This window comes from Electrophorus electricus, chromosome 16 (assembly GCF_041902795.1).
Source record: "Electrophorus electricus isolate QZ-2024a chromosome 16, ASM4190279v1, whole genome shotgun sequence".
NCBI lineage: Eukaryota > Metazoa > Chordata > Actinopteri > Gymnotiformes > Gymnotidae > Electrophorus > Electrophorus electricus.
This window is the reverse complement of record NC_137512.1, coordinates 5,507,101-5,526,956: the sequence shown is the minus strand read 5'-3', so window position 1 is coordinate 5,526,956 and position 19,856 is coordinate 5,507,101. Positions and strand designations below refer to the sequence as shown.

At 41.5% G+C, this 19,856-nt stretch overlaps 2 protein-coding genes and 1 long non-coding RNA gene across 3 annotated transcripts; 1 reads left to right on the top strand and 2 right to left on the bottom strand.

The window, feature by feature from the left end:
- Positions 1-920: 920 nt before the first annotated feature.
- Positions 921-3,578, bottom strand: slc25a5 (solute carrier family 25 member 5). The gene is made up of 4 exons (XM_027018183.3): positions 3,364-3,578; positions 1,659-2,145; positions 1,430-1,570; positions 921-1,343 (listed from the first exon to the last, which is right to left on the bottom strand). The coding sequence occupies exons 1-4, from the start codon at positions 3,472-3,474 to the stop codon at positions 1,186-1,188; spliced, it is 897 nt and encodes a 298-aa protein (XP_026873984.1). The 5' UTR covers positions 3,475-3,578; the 3' UTR covers positions 921-1,185.
- Positions 3,579-4,209: 631 nt separating this feature from the next.
- Positions 4,210-11,147, bottom strand: slc25a43 (solute carrier family 25 member 43). Its single transcript, XM_027018182.3, has 5 exons — positions 10,666-11,147; positions 9,442-9,683; positions 9,037-9,209; positions 7,227-7,361; positions 4,210-5,046 (listed from the first exon to the last, which is right to left on the bottom strand). The coding sequence occupies exons 1-5, from the start codon at positions 10,935-10,937 to the stop codon at positions 4,834-4,836; spliced, it is 1,035 nt and encodes a 344-aa protein (XP_026873983.2). The 5' UTR covers positions 10,938-11,147; the 3' UTR covers positions 4,210-4,833.
- A 1,461-nt stretch (positions 11,148-12,608) lies between these two features.
- LOC145651729 (uncharacterized) lies at positions 12,609-14,095 on the top strand. The gene is made up of 2 exons (XR_014117671.1): positions 12,609-12,699; positions 13,538-14,095. It is a non-coding gene; the product is annotated as an uncharacterized LOC145651729 (long non-coding RNA).
- The last annotated feature ends 5,761 nt before the right edge of the window (positions 14,096-19,856 follow it).

The following is a 19,856-nucleotide window of genomic DNA, read 5'->3' as shown; positions in this document are numbered from 1 at the left end:
TTGTAGAAAATACAGAATTATTCCTCCGAAAATGAGGACAGTGCAAAGAACGCCCAGCAAAGAATACTACTGTATGAACACACCGCCCTCTTGCGTTTTTACACTCACTACTGAGACTCAGAAATGTTTAATAGCTGTGAAGTATCAGATTCTATCCATCATTCGTTAGACAGAAGATTCATTGTACCTCCCCGTACTTGTAGACTACTTTTAGATGTTTCTCAAGTCACTGCTGAATGGAAATAAAGTAAAAACTTAAGTAGGATCAAGGCTGACAAATATCCCTTTACTAACATTACTTAAGAAAGTGCATTTGCCATTTTAATGGCAACTTAATCTTTGACACATAGAAGTTCAAGAAGGCACTGACCCATCATAACCGTCAGACTGGGGCGTAACCAGGGATTTTAGGCTTCATAAAATCACCACATTAGACCCATCACATTATAGGATTTCAGTGTAAGAATAAATTAGTAATATACAAACAATTGTATCTGAATACAAGCTCATAATATAGAAACAGTAGTGGGGCAGTAGTGGCTGCAAGGTGTTAACAACTAATTCTAGAGCTGGAACTACAGCAATGTCTATTACTAAATTACAAATCACTTTCCCCCACACACATGATCAGAAGCACAGGATAAACATGCCTCTCACAGCTGTGCTTGGCTTTGGACCAGTTATAATAGTTGAACACAACCCGGGTTTGAATTTACAAGTAACGAAATGCGACATGTCCTGTCTGCATGTCAGGGGGGAACTAAATCTAATGAGCCACTGAACACTTATTCTTACCCTACACAGTCAGGGCAGACTGTGCTTCTCTAGGGCAAGCTCAATCCAAAATTATTCTGTTAAACATATTTTGGAACGGCACAGTAAGACAATACAAATCTGAAAATAAATGCACAAATTTCAGATTAAGTTCAGTCGGTCTTTATTGAAGTGTAATGCCTTAACAGACCAGCTGAATACCAGGATCAGTACCTGGCATGGCTTCTATCTTTCTTGGAATGACAAGATGAGGATCAAAACAGAAAAGAGGTAAAATAAAAGCACAAACAACTCCCCAGTACAACTAGTATTGATATACTAGTTGGTCCCTTATAAATATGGTGGAATTTGAGTCCTTTCAAATTTACAAGTTATGTTACAGCCAACCACAACATAATGACCAACAAACATTTACATGAATTTCTTCAACTCATCATACAAGACCAGCACAAAGGCACCACCCATGCCTCTGAGAACATTGGACCAAGCTCCTTTGAAGAAGGCCTTACTACCCTCATCACGTGCAATCTTCCTCCAGCAGTCAATTGTGCCCGTGTACATGATGTCAGCTGTGAAGTAAAATCAAGATGCAATTCAAGATTTAAAAAAAAATCAGACAAGCTGATTTTATTCAAAACGCAGAGCGCTGCATTACCTCCTTTACGCCCAGACTGCATCATCATGCGACGGCGCACCGTGTCGAAGGGGTACGACGCAAGACCGGCAACGGCCGTCACTGTCTGAGCAATCATCCAGCTGATCACAATGTGAGTGTTTTTGGGGTCTGGCATCATACCTACAATCCAAAACCAAAGGGAATGTAATAACCACCACCAAACATTACTCTGCATCTGCACCCCGCTACAAACCACAAACACACTTACCCTTTGCTGTGTCATAGATGCCAAAGTAAGCTGCTCTGTAGATGATAATACCCTGCACAGATACGTTGAAGCCCTGGTACAGACCTTTAAGGCCATCAGACCTGAAGACCTTTACTAAGCAGTTACCCAACCCGGTGAACTCTCTCTCCGACCCTGCCTTGCCCACATCTGCTGCCAGCCTGGTTCTGGCGAAGTCAAGAGGGTAAACAAAGCAAAGGGAGGTGGCACCAGCCGCACCTCCGGAGGCCAGGTTACCAGCGAAGTACCTCCAGAACTGGGTGTGCTTGTCTACACCATCAAGGAAAACCTTCTTGTACTTGTCCTTGAAAGCAAAGTTGAGGGCTTGAGTGGGAAAGTATCTGATGACATTGGCCAAGTTCCCTCTCCAGAAAGAAAGGAACCCCTGCTCCTTGGGAATTCGGACAACACAGTCCACAATACCTTTGTACTGTTTATCAGCCGTGATCTGTTTGCTGGCATGTTGCACCTGTGAAGAGATTCAATTATAAAAGTTAGACATACGAACATTTCTAAAAATCAGCCCCAACCCATGGACAAAGTCGTTCATTCACAAACTGGTACCTCGTAAAACAGTTACAGCAGACAATTTAATACATTGTGTAATCCTAAATATAGATTGATCTGAAATTTTTACTTTTGTTGTCACATAAAAGAAGCCAGAATGAATTTCAATACAGAGGTAGTACAAAGGGAGGTCATTCTGTACCATCTCAAGATAGCTTACTAGACACCAAGCTATGCAACTAACAAGGAAAACGTAAGGCCCCCCCCCCCTTCTCACGACCTTGGCCAAAATATGGGCAATTCTCTAGCTAGCTAGATTCGATGTAACGTTATATAAACGGTTTAGCGCGATGTGATAGCAGGCTAAAACAGAACTCATTAAACAGATTAGGTAGGCTCATAACTAAATAAGCACTAAACATACGGAAGCTACACTACTCTTCTAGCTAACGCCTAGCTAGCTAGCAAAGTCAACCAAGTCGCGGTGAAATACGTTGAATCAACCAAAGGAAGTATGGGAACCTGGCAAAAATTACACGATGGCATTTTGAAAATTGGATAGCCAGGTTAGCTACCTACCTAGATAATGTCGCCATTACCGGGATAACTTGCTTAAGAGACCTTGCACTAGCTAGCGTACATAGCTAAGGTCATATTTCCCACCTAGACAGTAGTCACCATTCACTAAAGGGTGGCAAGCACTAGAACCAATAGTCCGCTGACACGACATCCGTATTCTTTCGTGGTGAAGTTTAGCCATGATCGCTAAGCACAGAGCATAGGTTAGTAATCCTCCCGGGTGCCATGATTCAAGCTTAATCACACCGGTCGTCATGCCCTGCTAGCAACCTTGATCCTGTGGTTATCTAACGCTAGCCAACTAGCTGGCCTGTTAGCTTTTCATCTCACTTGAACAAAGGCCGAGTAATAGCCAAGCTTCTAACCAAAAAGAGAGACATGGGTTAACCGTTCCCCCCTTCGTATGAATAAGTTAATTGGCTTAATCGAGCCTATAGAAACTCCAATGTAGTTAGTTATCTTAGATGTAGGAAATCACCCAGCAAGATCACCACGGTCACGCGCGTTGCTATGCTAACCGGCTAGAATTTCCGGACCTTTTCGTTCATTGTTAGCTCCTAGCTTAGCTAACCGCAACCGCTTAAATAAGACATAACATTACCTGAAGAAGTAGCTTTACTCTTTCGATGGGAGCAACGGCTGTCTTGGAAACGGCCGCGGCAATACCACCAGCCAGGAAGTCCTTGGCGAAGGAGATGGCGGTGTCACTCATGGTCGCTTGCCGGTGTGTCCTAGTAACGGGTGTCAGGGAGGCGCGAGCCCACTCAAGCTCGAGACAGCAGAACGCCGGGTGCGTCAAAATGGCCGAGCGACGAGGCGCCAGCGCTTTTTAATGTGCCGTGTTAGCGAGTCAATACGCCGACAAAAATGCAGAGATTTCATTGGACGCGATCTGAGGCGGAGCGTAGTACAAGAAAAAAAAAATCTCTGATAAGGAGAGGGAAAAAAAACCTTTCCCTATATAATATGCTATGATTTAATTCTCGTCAAAAACTGTATATAGAGTGTAATGTACAAAAATGAGCTATTATGGCATTGTTAACTCAATCTAATTGCGAGAACAACTTGCTAGGAGAAAAAAAAAACAAGTAAAAAGTACATTGAAGAATTCATCATAGCGTTTCTGCTGTTGTGAAACAGAACGTAAGATACATCTTATCTTCATGCCTTATCTAAATCTAAAATCTAAAATAGTGAATAAAATAGTGATCTAAAATAGGGGCAATAGTGATTTCAGGGCTTTATACCATTCTCAGCTATAACATCTAAAATATTCAGATATTCAAAGCATGAAAGTCACACACAACTCATTTTAGACAATTTAGGATGTATAATCAAGTGCAAACTAGTTTGCTATGCAATAATCAATCAGCACTGCAAAGCAGTGCAAGGACTGAAATTCAACAATAAAGCACATAAGATAAGCACACCTCTACTCGATGGAAAATTCATTGAAGGTGTTTGTTTATTACTTTTTCTATAGAAAGTGATCCAAATTAGTCCAAATTAGAAAAGTTTACAAGGGTTTGCATACTTCACAGAAAAGTGAAACATAAGGCATATTGCACTTTCCAATTTAAAAATGGTAAATATGAGATTAGATAGCTGAGGAAAAAATAATGTAATATTTCTGCTGTTTGCAGTCAACATGACTGCTACCAGTACACCAGAAACAATAACATATAATGCAAGATCCCCAAAGGAAAAGGTCCACTTACCCAATCCAGGGTACCCACATGGAACACTTTTCAGTGCAAATTGTTGTGAACATCTGAAAAATGCATTCAGCTCAAACCATACAGTGGAAGTCACTCTATGGGACAAATATTATCCATCACTTCCAGTGGACATGTTCTTAATACAATTCAGAAACAATGAAGTCCACGGGGCAATGTGGAAATTAAAGTGTGCAATAACCAAGAAAACTAAGTGCACAATACACGTGCAACAGTGCATTTTTCATCAGAATCCATAAGTAACACAAAGTATCAAAAGAAGTGATTTGGAAATTCCAATTTATCCTTATTTCCTTGCATTGCCATCCTGCAAGTCCAGTGCCCATCACACCTGTTTACCACCGATTTCTCATGGTTGAATTCTGTGTCTGTAAGTTCCTGTGTCTCAGATAACGCCTGAACTCCTGCAGTTCTTGTGGGCCAAGGCTCTGGTCTACTCCAGGTTTGGGCTTGTAACTCAACGGCGAGACGATATAGCCGTTTTGGTAAAGACAGATTTGTTTACACATTTCAAAGCAACTGAAGAGTAGGCCATAGTAAGGGACAATCTGTAAAAGAAAAAGACAAACAGGATAATTAACATGAATCTAAACCTTGAACAAAATATTACATAGTTATTACCAAAATGCTACTTGCTATGAAACAAGCGGACATTAGCAGGCCTCTAATTACCAAATTAAAAATCAAGCAATTACAGAAAGTTTATTTACAAACATGTAACATTATTCTATTTAAACAACATTTGTACTCTTATTTACTGAGCATACCAAATCATTTTTTTGAAAGTATGCATAAGCTAAACTGAGAGTGAAGGACATCTTATCCTTCAACTCCCATAACATGCTCTTTGGGCCAGACTCTCCATTTGCACTCTTGAAAACTACACATCTTCCACATTAGTTTGTAGTAAAGCTGAAATTAGGCGAAACATTTTTATATTGAATGCAAACTGTATTTAGAATTCATCAAGACCAATAGCTTAAAATGACAAAATCATGTGGATCCAGTAACAAGGCTCCTTGCTTTTTCCTCAAAACAATGCAGAATTTTGGTGGCATCTGTGTGAATATTTTAAGCAGCACTTCTGAAATGCATATTAGAAAATGCTCAATTTACCTTCATAATATAGTCATGATGGAGATGTCTACTGCTAGATTACACAAGGCCTGTGCTTCAACAATTCAAATTTGGGAGAGAAACTCTCGTATTATTTATTTATGTATTATTCTTCGTCTTTCCTGTGTGTACCAAACCGAAGAGGGGGGATTGGTGGTGGGTGGAGGCTAGCAGGCAGTAGAAAGAACATCTGAGAAATCCTCAGTCTTATGATCTCCAGATAATCACAACTTGGCCCCGGTGCAGATCACTGAAGTAACACACCTAAATATTCATTTATTAAAGAAAACTGCTTACATTTTAAAATAGCAATGCTCACATATTCCCTTTATTACATTACAAGCAGCTACATTATTCATAAAAATGTGTTATATAGTTTTAAAAGTAACTTTCATTTGTTCCTATAGACTTTAAGTGAAACATTATCTGATTTCTTTAACTTGTCCTACTACACTACTAAAAACTACTAAAAGTAGCTTCTATTTGCATCAGAATTTTGTTTGCTTGATAAAATCTCTGAAAACAGATTTTCTTCTGTCTTCATTGTATGTACACACAATTCCTATCATTAATTGATAAAGACCCAAACGACACCACCAGTTGTGAAGCGTATAGTTGATGAGTTGTAAAGTTAGATTGGCCAGAGTGCTTGAACAGATTGTGTCAGAGGTCACAACAGTCATTTGTCCAGAACTTCTTAATTAGTGTGTCTCTCAACAATATAAAGTTTAGCTTTATTAATTTATACTTGCATTCAGCAATGCAAATCCAAATGGAATTTGTGAGCATGAACAAGAAAAATTATTTACTCTCTTTTCCAGTTAATTTAAGGGGTCAAAGCAATATGATTTCAGGTACAAACATGTTGGGGGGGGGGGGGGGGGGGGGGGGCATGGAATTAGTCTCATGTTAAAAACAGTAACTTCTGTCCATCTGTCTCTCACCATTGCTTCGAACACAGCGCAGAAACAAAAGTTTCAGTACACCATGGGTCCCACTCTTATTTCTCTGACCCAAACCCACTGCTTGGTTTGTTTGTTTGTTTACATGGTCTGCTCACTTTAAAGCATGACAAATGAATATTACTTTCATTAGCTCTGTAATTGCAATTCAGTGTGGCCACCTTACCGCATGTGCAAATTAAAAAGTGATTGAAGATTATCTGAGTATTGTATTTCACATTTTTATTGTCATAGAATCAGCTTCACCTGACTCATGCACATCACATAGCATGGTGACTCATAGCAGCTTACAGCTGATTGGAGAACAAACTACCTTGCTGGTATGCCATTAAACCATGGATGATGTTTGTACTCATTAACTATGATTAACTCAAGGACACTAGAATGCCCTGCAGTCTTTTAATCAACTAAGCACTGGGAGTAAGCTGTAGATGACAGTAGGGAAGATTTTGAAATGGATTTCTCTTTCATGAGCATTTAAATGTTTTTTTCTTAATTTAGAGCCCACAGCAGTTTTCAGGGAAGAAAACCAGTTACAGCAAACTAAACTGCCCAAGTGGAGGATTACTGATGAAATAATTTGTGGGTATGGGGCAAAGAGACAGTGAAAATGACTACAAATTTAAGCACAGAAACAATTCTAAACTCACCTTGACTGTATTGGCTGTAATACCACTCCAGAGAGATAAGACACCCTTGGTTTTGATGACCTGTTTGAAGCAGCTTATCATCCCGGTAAAGTGGACATCCACGCCTCCGTAATGTGGTAGAAAAGAACTCTGTGCCTTAGATATTTTAAAAACATTGGAGTGGTATTTGTTAGGGGAAAAAACACCAAGCTTTACGTATTTCAGAAACATAGCCCTATTAATAATGTTAGAAACTCTGAAAGGAAAACAAATTCTTGAGAACTGAGTGTTCTATGTGTGTACTTTGGAAGAGGGTGGGTCTCGTGTACACAGCAGTTGAGTCATGGAGCTAAGGATTTAGACACTTGGTGACATCAAACAAAGGTTGACAGTATCATCATGTTGAATTCATCACACTGAACACTGAACTGCAGTTTCTCTGACCATAAGAAATGCAGATATTACTGGCTGTAAGATATAAATGTTGTATTAAGGTGGTAGATTAAGAAATGGGCAAAAAAGCTCAAGGAAGCCCACATCTTCTACGGACACTTTTGTCTGACACTGATCTGCTAGTTTCGGCGCTATGTGTGTCTGTGTGTGTGTGTGGCAGGCAGAGGTAACTTGGCCACTGCCTTGCCTGACAATCTGGTTTAACTTGTAGAAACAATTATGTGTGTGACAAGTCATTTATATTTAGAGAACTTCATCTTAACAAATATGTGCACGTGTGTGTAGCAGGTAATTTATATGTAAAGATTTTTATTCATGTGGGTGTAGCAAGTAACTTTATATTTAAAGATTTCATTTTCAATGGCTGAAGGCAATAATGTATTGTGTCATTCATTGCTCACTAAGCACCACAGTACAACAGTACAACATTTATCCAAGAAAGAAGTGAGTTTTACTTGATAGTTGATAAGGTCTGGTAACTTTACCAGTATGCCACCTAGATGTGACTAAAAGCATTTCATGAATCTTCAGTCTTGTGATGACTGATTTTGAATGCAGCAACTAGATCACTGCATTTGAATATCCTTTAGTGGACCTTCACAGATTTTGAACATTCTTAAAAAGACACTAGCTGGCTTGTTCATTATCAATCAAGCAGTCAAATTAATTATTACCCGCGAGGAATTTTCAAAAATAAATTGCTTTACAAATAACAGTACTTGAATTTTGAAGCATACGAAAAAATTTGTCACATGCAGTCAAGCCATTTGAGGCTAAGAAAGCAGGCTAAAAGATAAAAGCTCATTTCTAGCTCTTTTTTCACACTGAATATACGTAAAACCTGTAGGAAAGAAACATATCATATGAACACCAATAAACAAAATATCTGACATGACTACATTTTTATTGTGCAGTTCGAGTGTGTAGTTTGTAAAGTTCTGTTGCAGTGATTTTGCTTTTTTTTCCTTCCAGAACTGGTGTTCTTTTATGCAAAAGTTGCAAAAGACGTAGGAGGCGATAATCCAAATGGGATCATTTCATGTAATAAAATGGTAACACTATTGTTTGGCAAAAAAAACCAACATTACTTCAATAATTTTTTTTATATTTGGTATTTTCAACAATACTATTTTCATATCATTATCCTTCTCACTTCCTGTGTGTTCTAATTTAGCTTTTAGGGCCCATGTTATTTCATTCATATGCTCCACTTTCGATTTTGTTGTTCTTTTTGTTTATTTACATGTTTTACGCTAATCGCATTGACATGAATTTTATATATAAAAAGGTGCCATGCAAATGGCGCTTTGATTATTTTCCCACGAATAAGCAAAATAATATTCTGAATAAGTTCACGAGTTGCAAATGCTTTTCTCACCTGCATTTTCCTTTTAACAGTCTCAAAAGGGAAGGACAGAGTTTGAGCAACGCCTGCAGCAAGGCAGCCATTGATGAAGTTCTGCATAGAGGTAAAGCGAGAATGCTGCTCCTGCCACAGCTTGTCCAGGTTCACGTAGACGACACAGCAGCCAACTGAGAAGGGCACGGCACCTATCCCACAGTGACCAGTAGAGAGGGTGCAAAATTTAAAAGGTACACAATGTCCCAAATTGATGATGATGATTATTATTATTAGTTTTCATACTGTTAGAAATCTTTCGAAGAACAAAGACTAATGGTTTCTGGTGTGTATGTAGAACATGACACATATATACACTGAAAAACAAAGTAAATTACACTAAAGATCACTGCATAAATACATCTATAGGCAAACAAGGCTTACCTAAGACCGAGAGGGAGAAGCCTCTGTAGAGAGTCAGAAAGCCCTCGGTTCGATAGATGTTGGAAAAAGCATGCAGCAACCCCTTGTATTTGGACTCTCTACAGTTCTGGGCAACCAGTCTGGTTTCAATCACCTCCAAGGGATACGTAACCAGAGCAGCAATTATACCTGCTAAGCCCCCAGCCACTATGGCTCTCCACTGTGTGATATGACCAAGCTCATCCATATGGATGTGGACAATCCTGTAGAACATAGGGACGAATCCAATGAACACCACAAGGGCTGTTGTCAGTGTGAGGTACGCCTTCGTCACCCATATCTCCATGTCCACTTTGCGCACAAGTGTAACCACTACACATGACAAAACGGGACATTGTTAACCGGGCAGGGACAATTCTTTACCCAGGTAACTGTAAACGGGCAGCTTTAGGGAGAACCACTAATAACCAACGCTAAAACACTGTTCCGCGAAGACATTCGCAAGACTGGATATGAGACGACGACCCCACTTCCTAGAACCCGGTATAAAACATTCCAAAATCCTCGCGAGGACCGGGTTCATTTACACGTTATGGCACGTGACGGATGTCTTCGTGCATGGTACATCCTCGCAAGGGCCGCAACTACTTAATATGCCCATACCAGGTGAACGCTGACGAGCATAGCCGAGGAACATTTTCGGTGGTACAGTTAATTTATGCTCAGCAAGCGCCACACCACCATGAGCGGATGTTCTCCGAGCTCTGTGATTGGCTACGCAAAGGAGGTGTGATTTCATGATGACGCAGCGATGAACCCAAGTAAACTCTATTTACTGTCCTGCATGCGGTCTAACTACCTAACCTAGCTTGTCCCACACTTGATCTAAAGCAATAATCTATCTGCATAAATCTACTCCAGTTTAGATATGAACATGCGAACGCTTAAAAGATGTATACCCCTTCTTTTTATAGACACCCACCTATAGATTAGCTAGGTAAGCTAGATCTATCGTTGGCTACGCAGCTAATATAGATTTATACATATATTCATTAAAATAATTTAGTTTGCGAGTTAAAGATGCGAGTTCAGTGTGGAGTAACGTAAAATAATTGCAGCTAAATTGACTGGTATCCAGTCACTTTGTGAGCTACACTAGCAGCTACCAAACGCAATAGCTAACGTAGTTAAGATTAGTTCACTCTCAAAGTAAATAAGCCAACATTAAGTGCCTCATTTACTTACTTTCTGTAAGTTGCCAAATGTATGGCACTGTACGGGAACAGTCGCAGGCAGGAAGTGGAATTTCCCTTCCAAAATGACCGCCCGCCTTCATTTCGGTAAAGTAGAAGAAAACTGTGAAGAAAGCCTCGTTTGCAGTGGTACGTGCCCACTTGACTCAAGATTTTGACGACCTCGAGTGGGGATGTAACGCTTTTGCTGAAAATCCCAGCAAAACCGACGCACAGGCAACTTTGACACCCTGTCAATCTGTCGTCCTTATTAACGGCTGCCATAGTTCTTCGTTTCTCGTATAAAACCGCACTTGTATCACTTAACCCACTGCAAGCCAACCGCTTTAGGCACTTCTCCCTGGAGGTAACCTGAAAGCGAAAGCCTACAACTATAATGATTTATCATGACACCCAAGCTTAAGCCACGACACACTAACTTACTGTTAGGCTGCTCTGCACAATCACACAACACATGTGCCTGACTGCGTCCACTGGTACATTCCACGCCGGACCCTAAAGCAATCATGATAATGAAATGCGATTAAAACACAGTTTTGTTCTTAATGACGTGCAGGAAGATATGAGTAATCTGACAATAAAAATATATTGCTATAAAGGCCTGCATTTCAGCGTTCCATAAATGGCATCGGTGTTTTTTTCAGGTTTCTTGATTTGACGCAGGACAAAATTCAGATTCAGATGGGGACAGGAACGTTAGGAAGGAAATACCGTGGTTGCGCGTCATTGGGATTGGCGTAGTGCCGCTATCCGGTACCTGGGAACCAAGGTAGCACGCACAAGTCAACCACAACCCAACCAGTAAGGCCCACGCGACCAGCGACAGCTGGCCCCACTGGCACCCGTCGCGTGACATAATAAAGAAAATTAGTTAAGTGGGCAGGGGAAAGACGGATCATTGGTGAAATGAAGGCAAAGCCAGAAGCAAAATTAAACAAGAAGAAAAATGTATTTCTTTAGCACTGATTCTGCTCACCAAACTCAATATTTCTCTATATCTTGGCCTAAAACTTGCATCCCGGTAAGACAAAATAACACTAATCAGTCATGAAATAAAACTGGGTGACTTCATTGCGAAAATAAGGAGGCATCCAAACTAAAGAACACTTGTGCATACAATTCAATTGCCAGTACCTTGAGGTTTTTTTTTTAAATGCTTGAGTTAATTCCTACTCGTGAACATTTAAAATTGCTCCTGCAGTTTCATAAGTAATAAAACGTCTGTATAATCGTTTAATGAGAATTTTTCTTCATTAGACTATATATTCATAAGGAATAAGATTTCTGCATGATCTTTTAATGTTGGCTTTTTTATTAGGCTATATAGAATTTATTTTTGAGAAGTCAAAGGTGTGGTAAATAATCTGCTATGCCAAAGTCACTAGCCAATTTTAACTATAGCTGTAGATCGCTTGGGGAAAGGTTAGTTAAGTTGCTATCTTTCACTACGTATGCTACATGGAATGCTTCTCTTATTACAAACGGCAAATTCAAATAATTACTCTGTAGCCTAAACAATATCTAATAAAACACTTTGTGTTATGTGCATAATGTTAGCATTTTTCTTAGGCTTTGCGGTATGAATAGTTGAGGTTAGAACTAAAACTTGAGTTGTACTAATGTATATTATGTATATTCATCTTCACTTAATATGAGGTTTTTTTTCTACTTGAAATGTAGTAGCCTGATACTTTTACAAATTACAGTAATACAGCGTTAGACAAAAATACAAAGCTATGCAAGTAATATATATATATATATATATATATATATATATATATATATATATATAATGTATATGTATATAAATGACCAGCAGGTGGCACTCTATACTCAATATTACAAATCACCGGCGCCTAGGCTTGTTCGAGATAAGCTGCCCATCCTTTGGTAGTCAGCGGAGCATCACGTGCCCAAATGAACCATTTCGTCTATCCAGACTGACCACTAGGGGGAGGCCAAGACTGTTGCCTTCTTGAGACATTTCCTTAAGCCATCAATGCAGCTCCAAACACAAGAAGGCCAGGTAGGAGTTGTGCTGTCATTGAATAGGACTACATTTATTTTTCATTATATAATGGTTGTAAACTATATGTGGACTCTATATATTACTGTCTGGTATTCATTTGAATGTTAAAAAAAAATTGACAAAATAGGGAATAATCCGGTGTCTTCCTGTTACGCCACATAACGGCCTCTTTGCCATGACCACAAACAAAAACAAGGCTATGAGCGTTCACTGTATCTCAGCAGGATCTTGTAGCTCTTTTCCTGTCAGGCCCAGTGTTTGTTTTTGGCCTGTGTCCCCTTGCGAGGTGCACCTCCCTCCCCTGCTGGGCTGACAACCTCGGCTCCCTGTGAAGAGCCCACCTCCTGTCTGTGGCTAGCTGGGCCACTTGGCTTCTTCACAAAGCCTACTGGAATAACAGAGTCCCAAGAAGGAAATGACAGCCCCATCAAAAGAGTATCCTTACTGCAGCCCAGGTTTTTTTTTTGGGGGGGGGGGTAAGGGAGGTGTGGGGTCTGATGTACTGATAAATAAATAAAATACTGGTACTTAATTATTGGTCACTATAAGTAAAAGGTGGAGTGAAAAAGTGGAAAAAAGCATTCCTAAGTAGAAGCAGCATGTTGGTCATTAACGGAGCAACTACAGCACGCGGTTATGTGATATTTCTGTTTACAGGGTTACACGCTTCACTGAAAACTAGAGAAGAGCTTTCACTAAAGAAAGCTGTCCTCCTATTATCTCTATATCGGCATATTTGAATTACAAGGCTTTTAAACAAAAGGGTAGTTTTGAAAAGCGCCTAGATGCGACAGGAAATGTACTTATTTTTTGACACCGACACTGTCTGTTACAGAACATCAGAGTGGGAATAAGCAGATTCTTCAGTCTCGTGTGTCATAAAAGTCCCTGTGCTTCCTCTGAACGTGCCAGGAAAGATTCCTTTGATCTCGTCTGCCATACACATGTGGCTCCTAATGCAAGATAATGGGGTGATGCAGGCATAAGATAAGTAGTGTGAAGTGTGTGCACGCGCAGCCTCTTATCAACTACAGACCAAGCCATTTAACACGTGTGGGGTTTTATAATTAAATGAATGCTAAGCTTACACTAATAGAGAATAATGTGCAGAATGGAATAGGACTAATGCTTGAATTAATAAAATAATTACTGTATGTCCAGACATAACAGGAAATGCCCTAGACGTGCATATGTGTGATTATGCAAGAAGACATGTGTACGAGACGGTCAGACAGAGGTGACGGCTGAGATGGAAAAACACAAAAGCAGAAGTGGCGCAAGGCGAGAAAAACCATAAGTCTGTCTGTTGCAAAGTTATGCTTTAGATCTCACTCGCACTGCGTTGTGAAGTGACATCTCCAGAGCTCTGCATTAATAAAAGGCCACAGGGTAACGCACTGGTTCCTGTCTCTTCTATCCTGCATCAACGGACGTGACACACGGTATCCATGTTATGTGTTGTAACAAGGTCTGCACTAGGCTGGGCTAAGTACCCCCCCCCCATCCCTTTCTCACAATCTTCTCTTTTTTGCGCTTTCTTACTCTCTTCTATCTGCCATCATCTATTTTTTTTTCCCACTTTCTCTTTCAATTTTGCTGGTGCGTTCTGTAGGCAGTAGGGCACTTCCTTCAGACAGGCATGGTGTCTTCCATGTTGCCAGCCCCTTCTGTTGCTCTGTATCCTGGATTCATTAACCCGAGAACCTCCGCACTTCCTTTGTGCTGGAGGTCCCATGTGTGCTCCAGAAGCCACAGGCAAAGGGAGCAGCCATTGTGATTCGCTACAGGTCATGCGCATGGTCTCTCACTTTGAAATGGACTTATCGAGGAAGAGAGTGACCCCGCTCAGCCCCTAGTTTCCCTCTCGATAGCCTGACGTGTGAAGTCTGAATCCGAATTTGGGCATCCTTGAACTTTCTGTTCTAATGCAACCCAGGTCCAGTGAAGAGTTATGTGTTGTGCAAAAAATCGGTCAATAGAGGGTGCTCTTTGCTAGTCAGAGCAGTCAAAGCGTGCTTTGCTACCGCAGGCTGGTGCCAGGCCAGGAGGCCGAGGGCAATAAAATTCTCACCTCATTATCAGGAACACAGTCACATCACAGCCCTGCTATGGGGGAGAATGAGGGGAGAGGAGGGGGGGGGGGTTGGAGGTGTGATGGGGTCACCTGAACGGAGAGCCAAGCTGACACTCTCTGCCCAGCAAGATCACAGATCTGAAGACAGGCCCACTTCACAACAGAGGAAGAGATTTGGTGCACAGAAGCTCGGTTACAGAGCGGCTAAGTGTCATATAACGGATTGCAGCTCTGCAGCTGTAAGAGTGATTCTGTCAAGATTTTCCCGAGCGAAATGAAAGTTAAACATTTCCTTTCTCTCTAGGGGTAAAGACAGTCAATGCTAGAATTTCACATATTTAACTGGCAATATGGAGTACATCATAACTTTAATCCAACTTTCTTGAGCACAGTTTAATCAAACCATGATTTGGTCTGATTGTTGCATTTTCATCTTTTTACACTTGGCTGATTACCTTAGCTGAAATATCTTAAAAGTCATAGACACAACAGTTAAACAATAAATGAATATTTTCTAGCGTTAACAAATGCTTCAGTTTAGTCTATTTTAGAACCACAGAAATTCAGGACCACAGATATTCTGAACCCCAGTTTTGCCTTCTTTTTTTAAAATGCATTTTTCATTGTTTATGGCTCAGAAATTTACAACCGAATTTGAAAATCTTCTTCCTAACTGGCATATTTAATCACTAACTCACAGAGGCTTTTGGGCCTGGTGCTGTGGGGCTTTGATGAGAAGCAGAGCCCTTTGTCTGAAAGGGCTGGGGGACAGCATTAGAACACCATGGGCTCCTGGCAGCTGGCGGCCTCCTATCTTCATATGTACAGCCAATAAATCAATATCAAATCTTAAGAGCAGGAAGCCAGATGGCTTTCCTCCAGCCCCTCGACCTGGCTGCTCAGCTCCCTCTCATAGCCAGTGTGGCTACTGTAAGCTAGGCCGACGGAGAGAGTCCTTTGATGGCTTACACATTCAATGAAGAGTCCATGAATGACTAAAGGGAACAAATAACCTGTTAGGAGTCAGGTCAAATCGATGTTTGTTTCTCTGAACATCAAAGGCCCGCAAATGTTTGATATGCAGCCCCCCACACCTTGGTCCAGGGCTAGGACAGGTAAAGGGGTGGAGCAGTCAATTGAGAGGAAAGGCGAGGGGAGGGGTTGTGAGTTCTCTCTCTCGAGCCTTGCCATAGGGCGCTTGGCTCAGACAAAGAGGCTTTCGGTGCCTCCAACTGCCTACAGAACAATCAGGCCCTCACACCTTCCTGCATCTATGCTTTTGGACACGTCTGTGAATCAGATGAGGTCTCGTGAGCCGCGATGATTCCTGCATGCGATCTCTGTGTCCTCCTTCTGTCCAACGACTGTGTGATCACACACGCTTCAGATAACCTCGATTCCATTTAACTCCTTCCCTTTTCTCTCTGTGCATCAGAAAAATTCCACAGAGGAAAGTCAGAGCGGTCCACACTGGAGCAACACAGATGGCGTCACTGTGTTTTTAAAAACCCAACACAGCAAACTCATCTCGATTTCTGTGTGGGCCAGGGGTGAGGTTAAACAGTAGTTTGATTGAACGGCTGTTCACAGGCCAGTGTGAAATGCCAGCTCTGTGGCGAGGCGTGACAGGGAAGAAGCTGGCTGCCTCCGTCCTTTGTGTGGCTTGCGGGCTGAATGCGTGGCCTCCTTTGTCCCGCACTCACTGTCCAGCCCCTCAGACTCTCCTCTACACTGCTTTGTCTCGAGCTGTGGGACCACTTCCTTCAGCCAGGTCAGGGCAAGGTCGTGCCTTTGGAAACATGCCTCTTGCAGTCTGGCTGATCGAAAATGCGCGGTTCGTCAGTCTGCCACTGGGTTTCACTTTGGGACACCCTACAGTTTGTGTCCAGGTAGCATTTTATGGGCATAAGAAACTAAACACTGTGCCACACAAATGCGAAATTGTGTCAGTTCAGTCACAATTAACAGCATATTAATTAAATAACTCTGAGCGATGGTGCAACCAGCCCTCTCAGATTTACTATGTTGAATTAACCTCCCAGTTAACCTTAATGGGGTCAGCTATTTAGCTGAAACACTGGGCAGTTTGAGGCCTTCTCCTCATGTGAGCCCGAGGCTCTCCTCAGACCGAACAGAATGAAGAGCTCCCCTCTTGATAAGAGAAAGAAATGAGCAAAGCAGTCCAGATCAGCCCAGAACTCTCAGCGGACAGGAGAAGGAGGGAAGAGATGATATGGGTGATAATGATCACTGGTGGACCTTTGATCCTCCAAGAACTGATAAGATGTTACACGGTGACATGCTGAGCGGACAAGCACGGCTGCACGACAGGTACAAACAAGCGCACCGGAGGGTCAGAGGTAGAGATGGCTCGAAAGAGACGCAAATTGCTACCTATGCAGGAGGAAAGGCGAGTGGGTGGCGGGCCAGTTGGCTGTTAGCAGAACTGTGTGGTTAATTTATAGGCTCTACTTTCCCTAGACGATAGCGCTTCAGGGTTGTGCTGGACATGCTGTGCCACTTGTACAACCAAATTCTCAGGCAAAGATCAAAGGCCACAATGTTATTGTTCGCTTGCTTGTGAAAGGGGATCAGCTTCAGAAAGAGCTGCTATCCAATGTGAGGGAGGTTCGTGTCACATCCTGTTGACTTTCTGACCCAACGGCGGAATAAGAATAAGAAAAAATAAAAGATCTGAGAGAAACACAGTCTGATGGAGATTCCAAGGCCCAGTATGTTACTTGAGCACACTTGCAGTGTCTGAGGGAACCAAGCACTGATTGCGCTGCTGAACTGACACTCAAATGTCACAGTAAAGCCAGTCGGGGGAGGGCCACTGCACACCCCTGGTACTGATTTAGAGGCTGCGTGTGGGGGCCAGACAGGGCCTGAAGTCAAGGGGGCAAGTGACAGCCTGAAACAGATGCCTGGCTGTCTGGCCTGAGGAGCAGGGGGTTGGGCTGAATGGGAACTGCCCATAGAGTTAATGCACCGCCCCTTGGCGTCCTAGCAACCGAGCTGCAATAGAGCCCCACTCATTGCACCTGCAGCCAGGTCTGCACGCGTGCTGTTGTGTGAGAGAGAGCGGGGTGGAGCGCACGTGTGTGAAACCATATATTTGTACTTGCATAGACTGATGACATTAGGCAGCACTAAAAGAAGGTCGGAGACTCTCAAGACATCAGGAGTAATAGAGAGATCCTACTAACCGCAAATCTGCAAAGATTTTGACTTTTCAGACCGAAGCCTCTGGATACCAGATCAGAACTTTCGGACTGTGGTGACAGAACCTTAATTGTCATAGCTTTATCAAATCAGTCACATTCATCAAATCTGTCATTTGTTTAGTCATTTGTTCATTCATTCACCCAGCTATGTTAAACCCTGACGTTTACTGTAGTTGTTACTCTGTGGTTTTTACAGAACCCATCCCAAAAGATCAAGGTTCCATATACATACCTTATAAGACACAAGACATTTGGTCATAAATCTGATACTCTATTAGGTCACAGTGAGCCAGATAAAGCTTGAGTGAGCTGTGCTACAATTAAAAGGATTAAGATGTTAGGCCGTCCGTTATCAGCTCTGTCCTGCAGACATCAAAGGGTAGCTGAAGTGAGAGTACAGCTGGCCTGGTGAGTTTTTTTCTCTCCCTCACTGGTGTTTGTGTCGAGGATGTTTACTGATCCCGGCAAGGACAAACAGGCTCCTTCTTGTTTGTAAGGAGCCCTATTCAAACAAACGAGCTTGTGGAGATGATTCAGGCAGGATGTACTTCACCGCTGCCTCTTTTATTATCGTCTTTACACTCCAGCCTCAGAATTTCAGGCGATTTTTCTCATCTCCAGTTGAGCATGTAATCACTGGGATTTGGAAGTACTATTACTCATCACATATTATCAACAGATAATATATTTAATTGTGGTCACATTTGTTTTTGTTTCTTGTAGTAAGTTCACTTTACGTTTACCACATTATCACATTTGTTGTGTGTGTGTGTGTGTGTGTGTTTTTTTTTAATTTACTTTGGAATTTGTATGTTGCTTGTTTTTTCACACATTAGATCACTGGCATCATGCGCCTTGAACTGATAATTGACGCGTGCTGACTGAAGAATGAGAATGTAAAAACAGGCCACACGGTGTCACTCTCGAGCTCTTGTTTTGGGTCTGCTTTTGAGCGTCTGTTGGCAGCTGTACAAATCCACACACCGCACAAATGTGGTATTACTCAGGCCAACAGTTTGATGAAAGGCTTAGTAATGGCTTCAATTCCTGAACCGTTCTGTAGCGCTATTGTGCACATACACCACACACATCAGATGTGTAGCAAGACAGATTTTGGTCTGGTATGTCATGGAGTGCACTAACGTGAAGCATTTGAAGGAATTATGCAAGATGACAAACATAGGCTAATCAAGCAGATTCCAACAAGTCAGAATATGATGAGGAAAAAATGAAATTAAAAAGGCTAGTTTAGACTGATAGTATAACTCTTTCAAACACTAGAAAGCATTACACTTCAAGAACAAATATTTGAAGCGGTATCATATGCAATCGAAGTTTACTAAGCCCCTTGTTGCAACATGCATATACTACATTCACAGTATAATGTAAATGTTATTCAAAACTAGATAAAAAGCTAAAACACTTGAACATGATTTATTTAATCAGCAAATGCCATTGTCTGCGCTGGACCCACAAGAGCATAAATCACAATTGAACAAGCCTGAACAGAGTGGTTTTTATGAGGGTGAGTGGTGAGGGGCTTCTCCCCCCCCCCCAGTCCTGCAGGAGGTTGGAGGCTGGCAGTGTTAGAGTGTCAAAGGCCTTTTAACTGGCAGGGTTCCAAACAAAGTCTTATTACTTTATTGGGTATCATTTAGAAAAGCCTTTTTTTTTTTTTTTTTTTTTTACACCCTCTTCAGTTTCAAAGAAAAAAAACAGTAATTACAGAGAATGATTCATCCAACTAAGGTTTAATGCAATGTTCTGTTTTAAGATACCATGCGTCCTCAGTTGTTTCACATGATAAGCAAAATGCTACACACTTTCAGTAACCTGCATTGAAGGTCATTGTA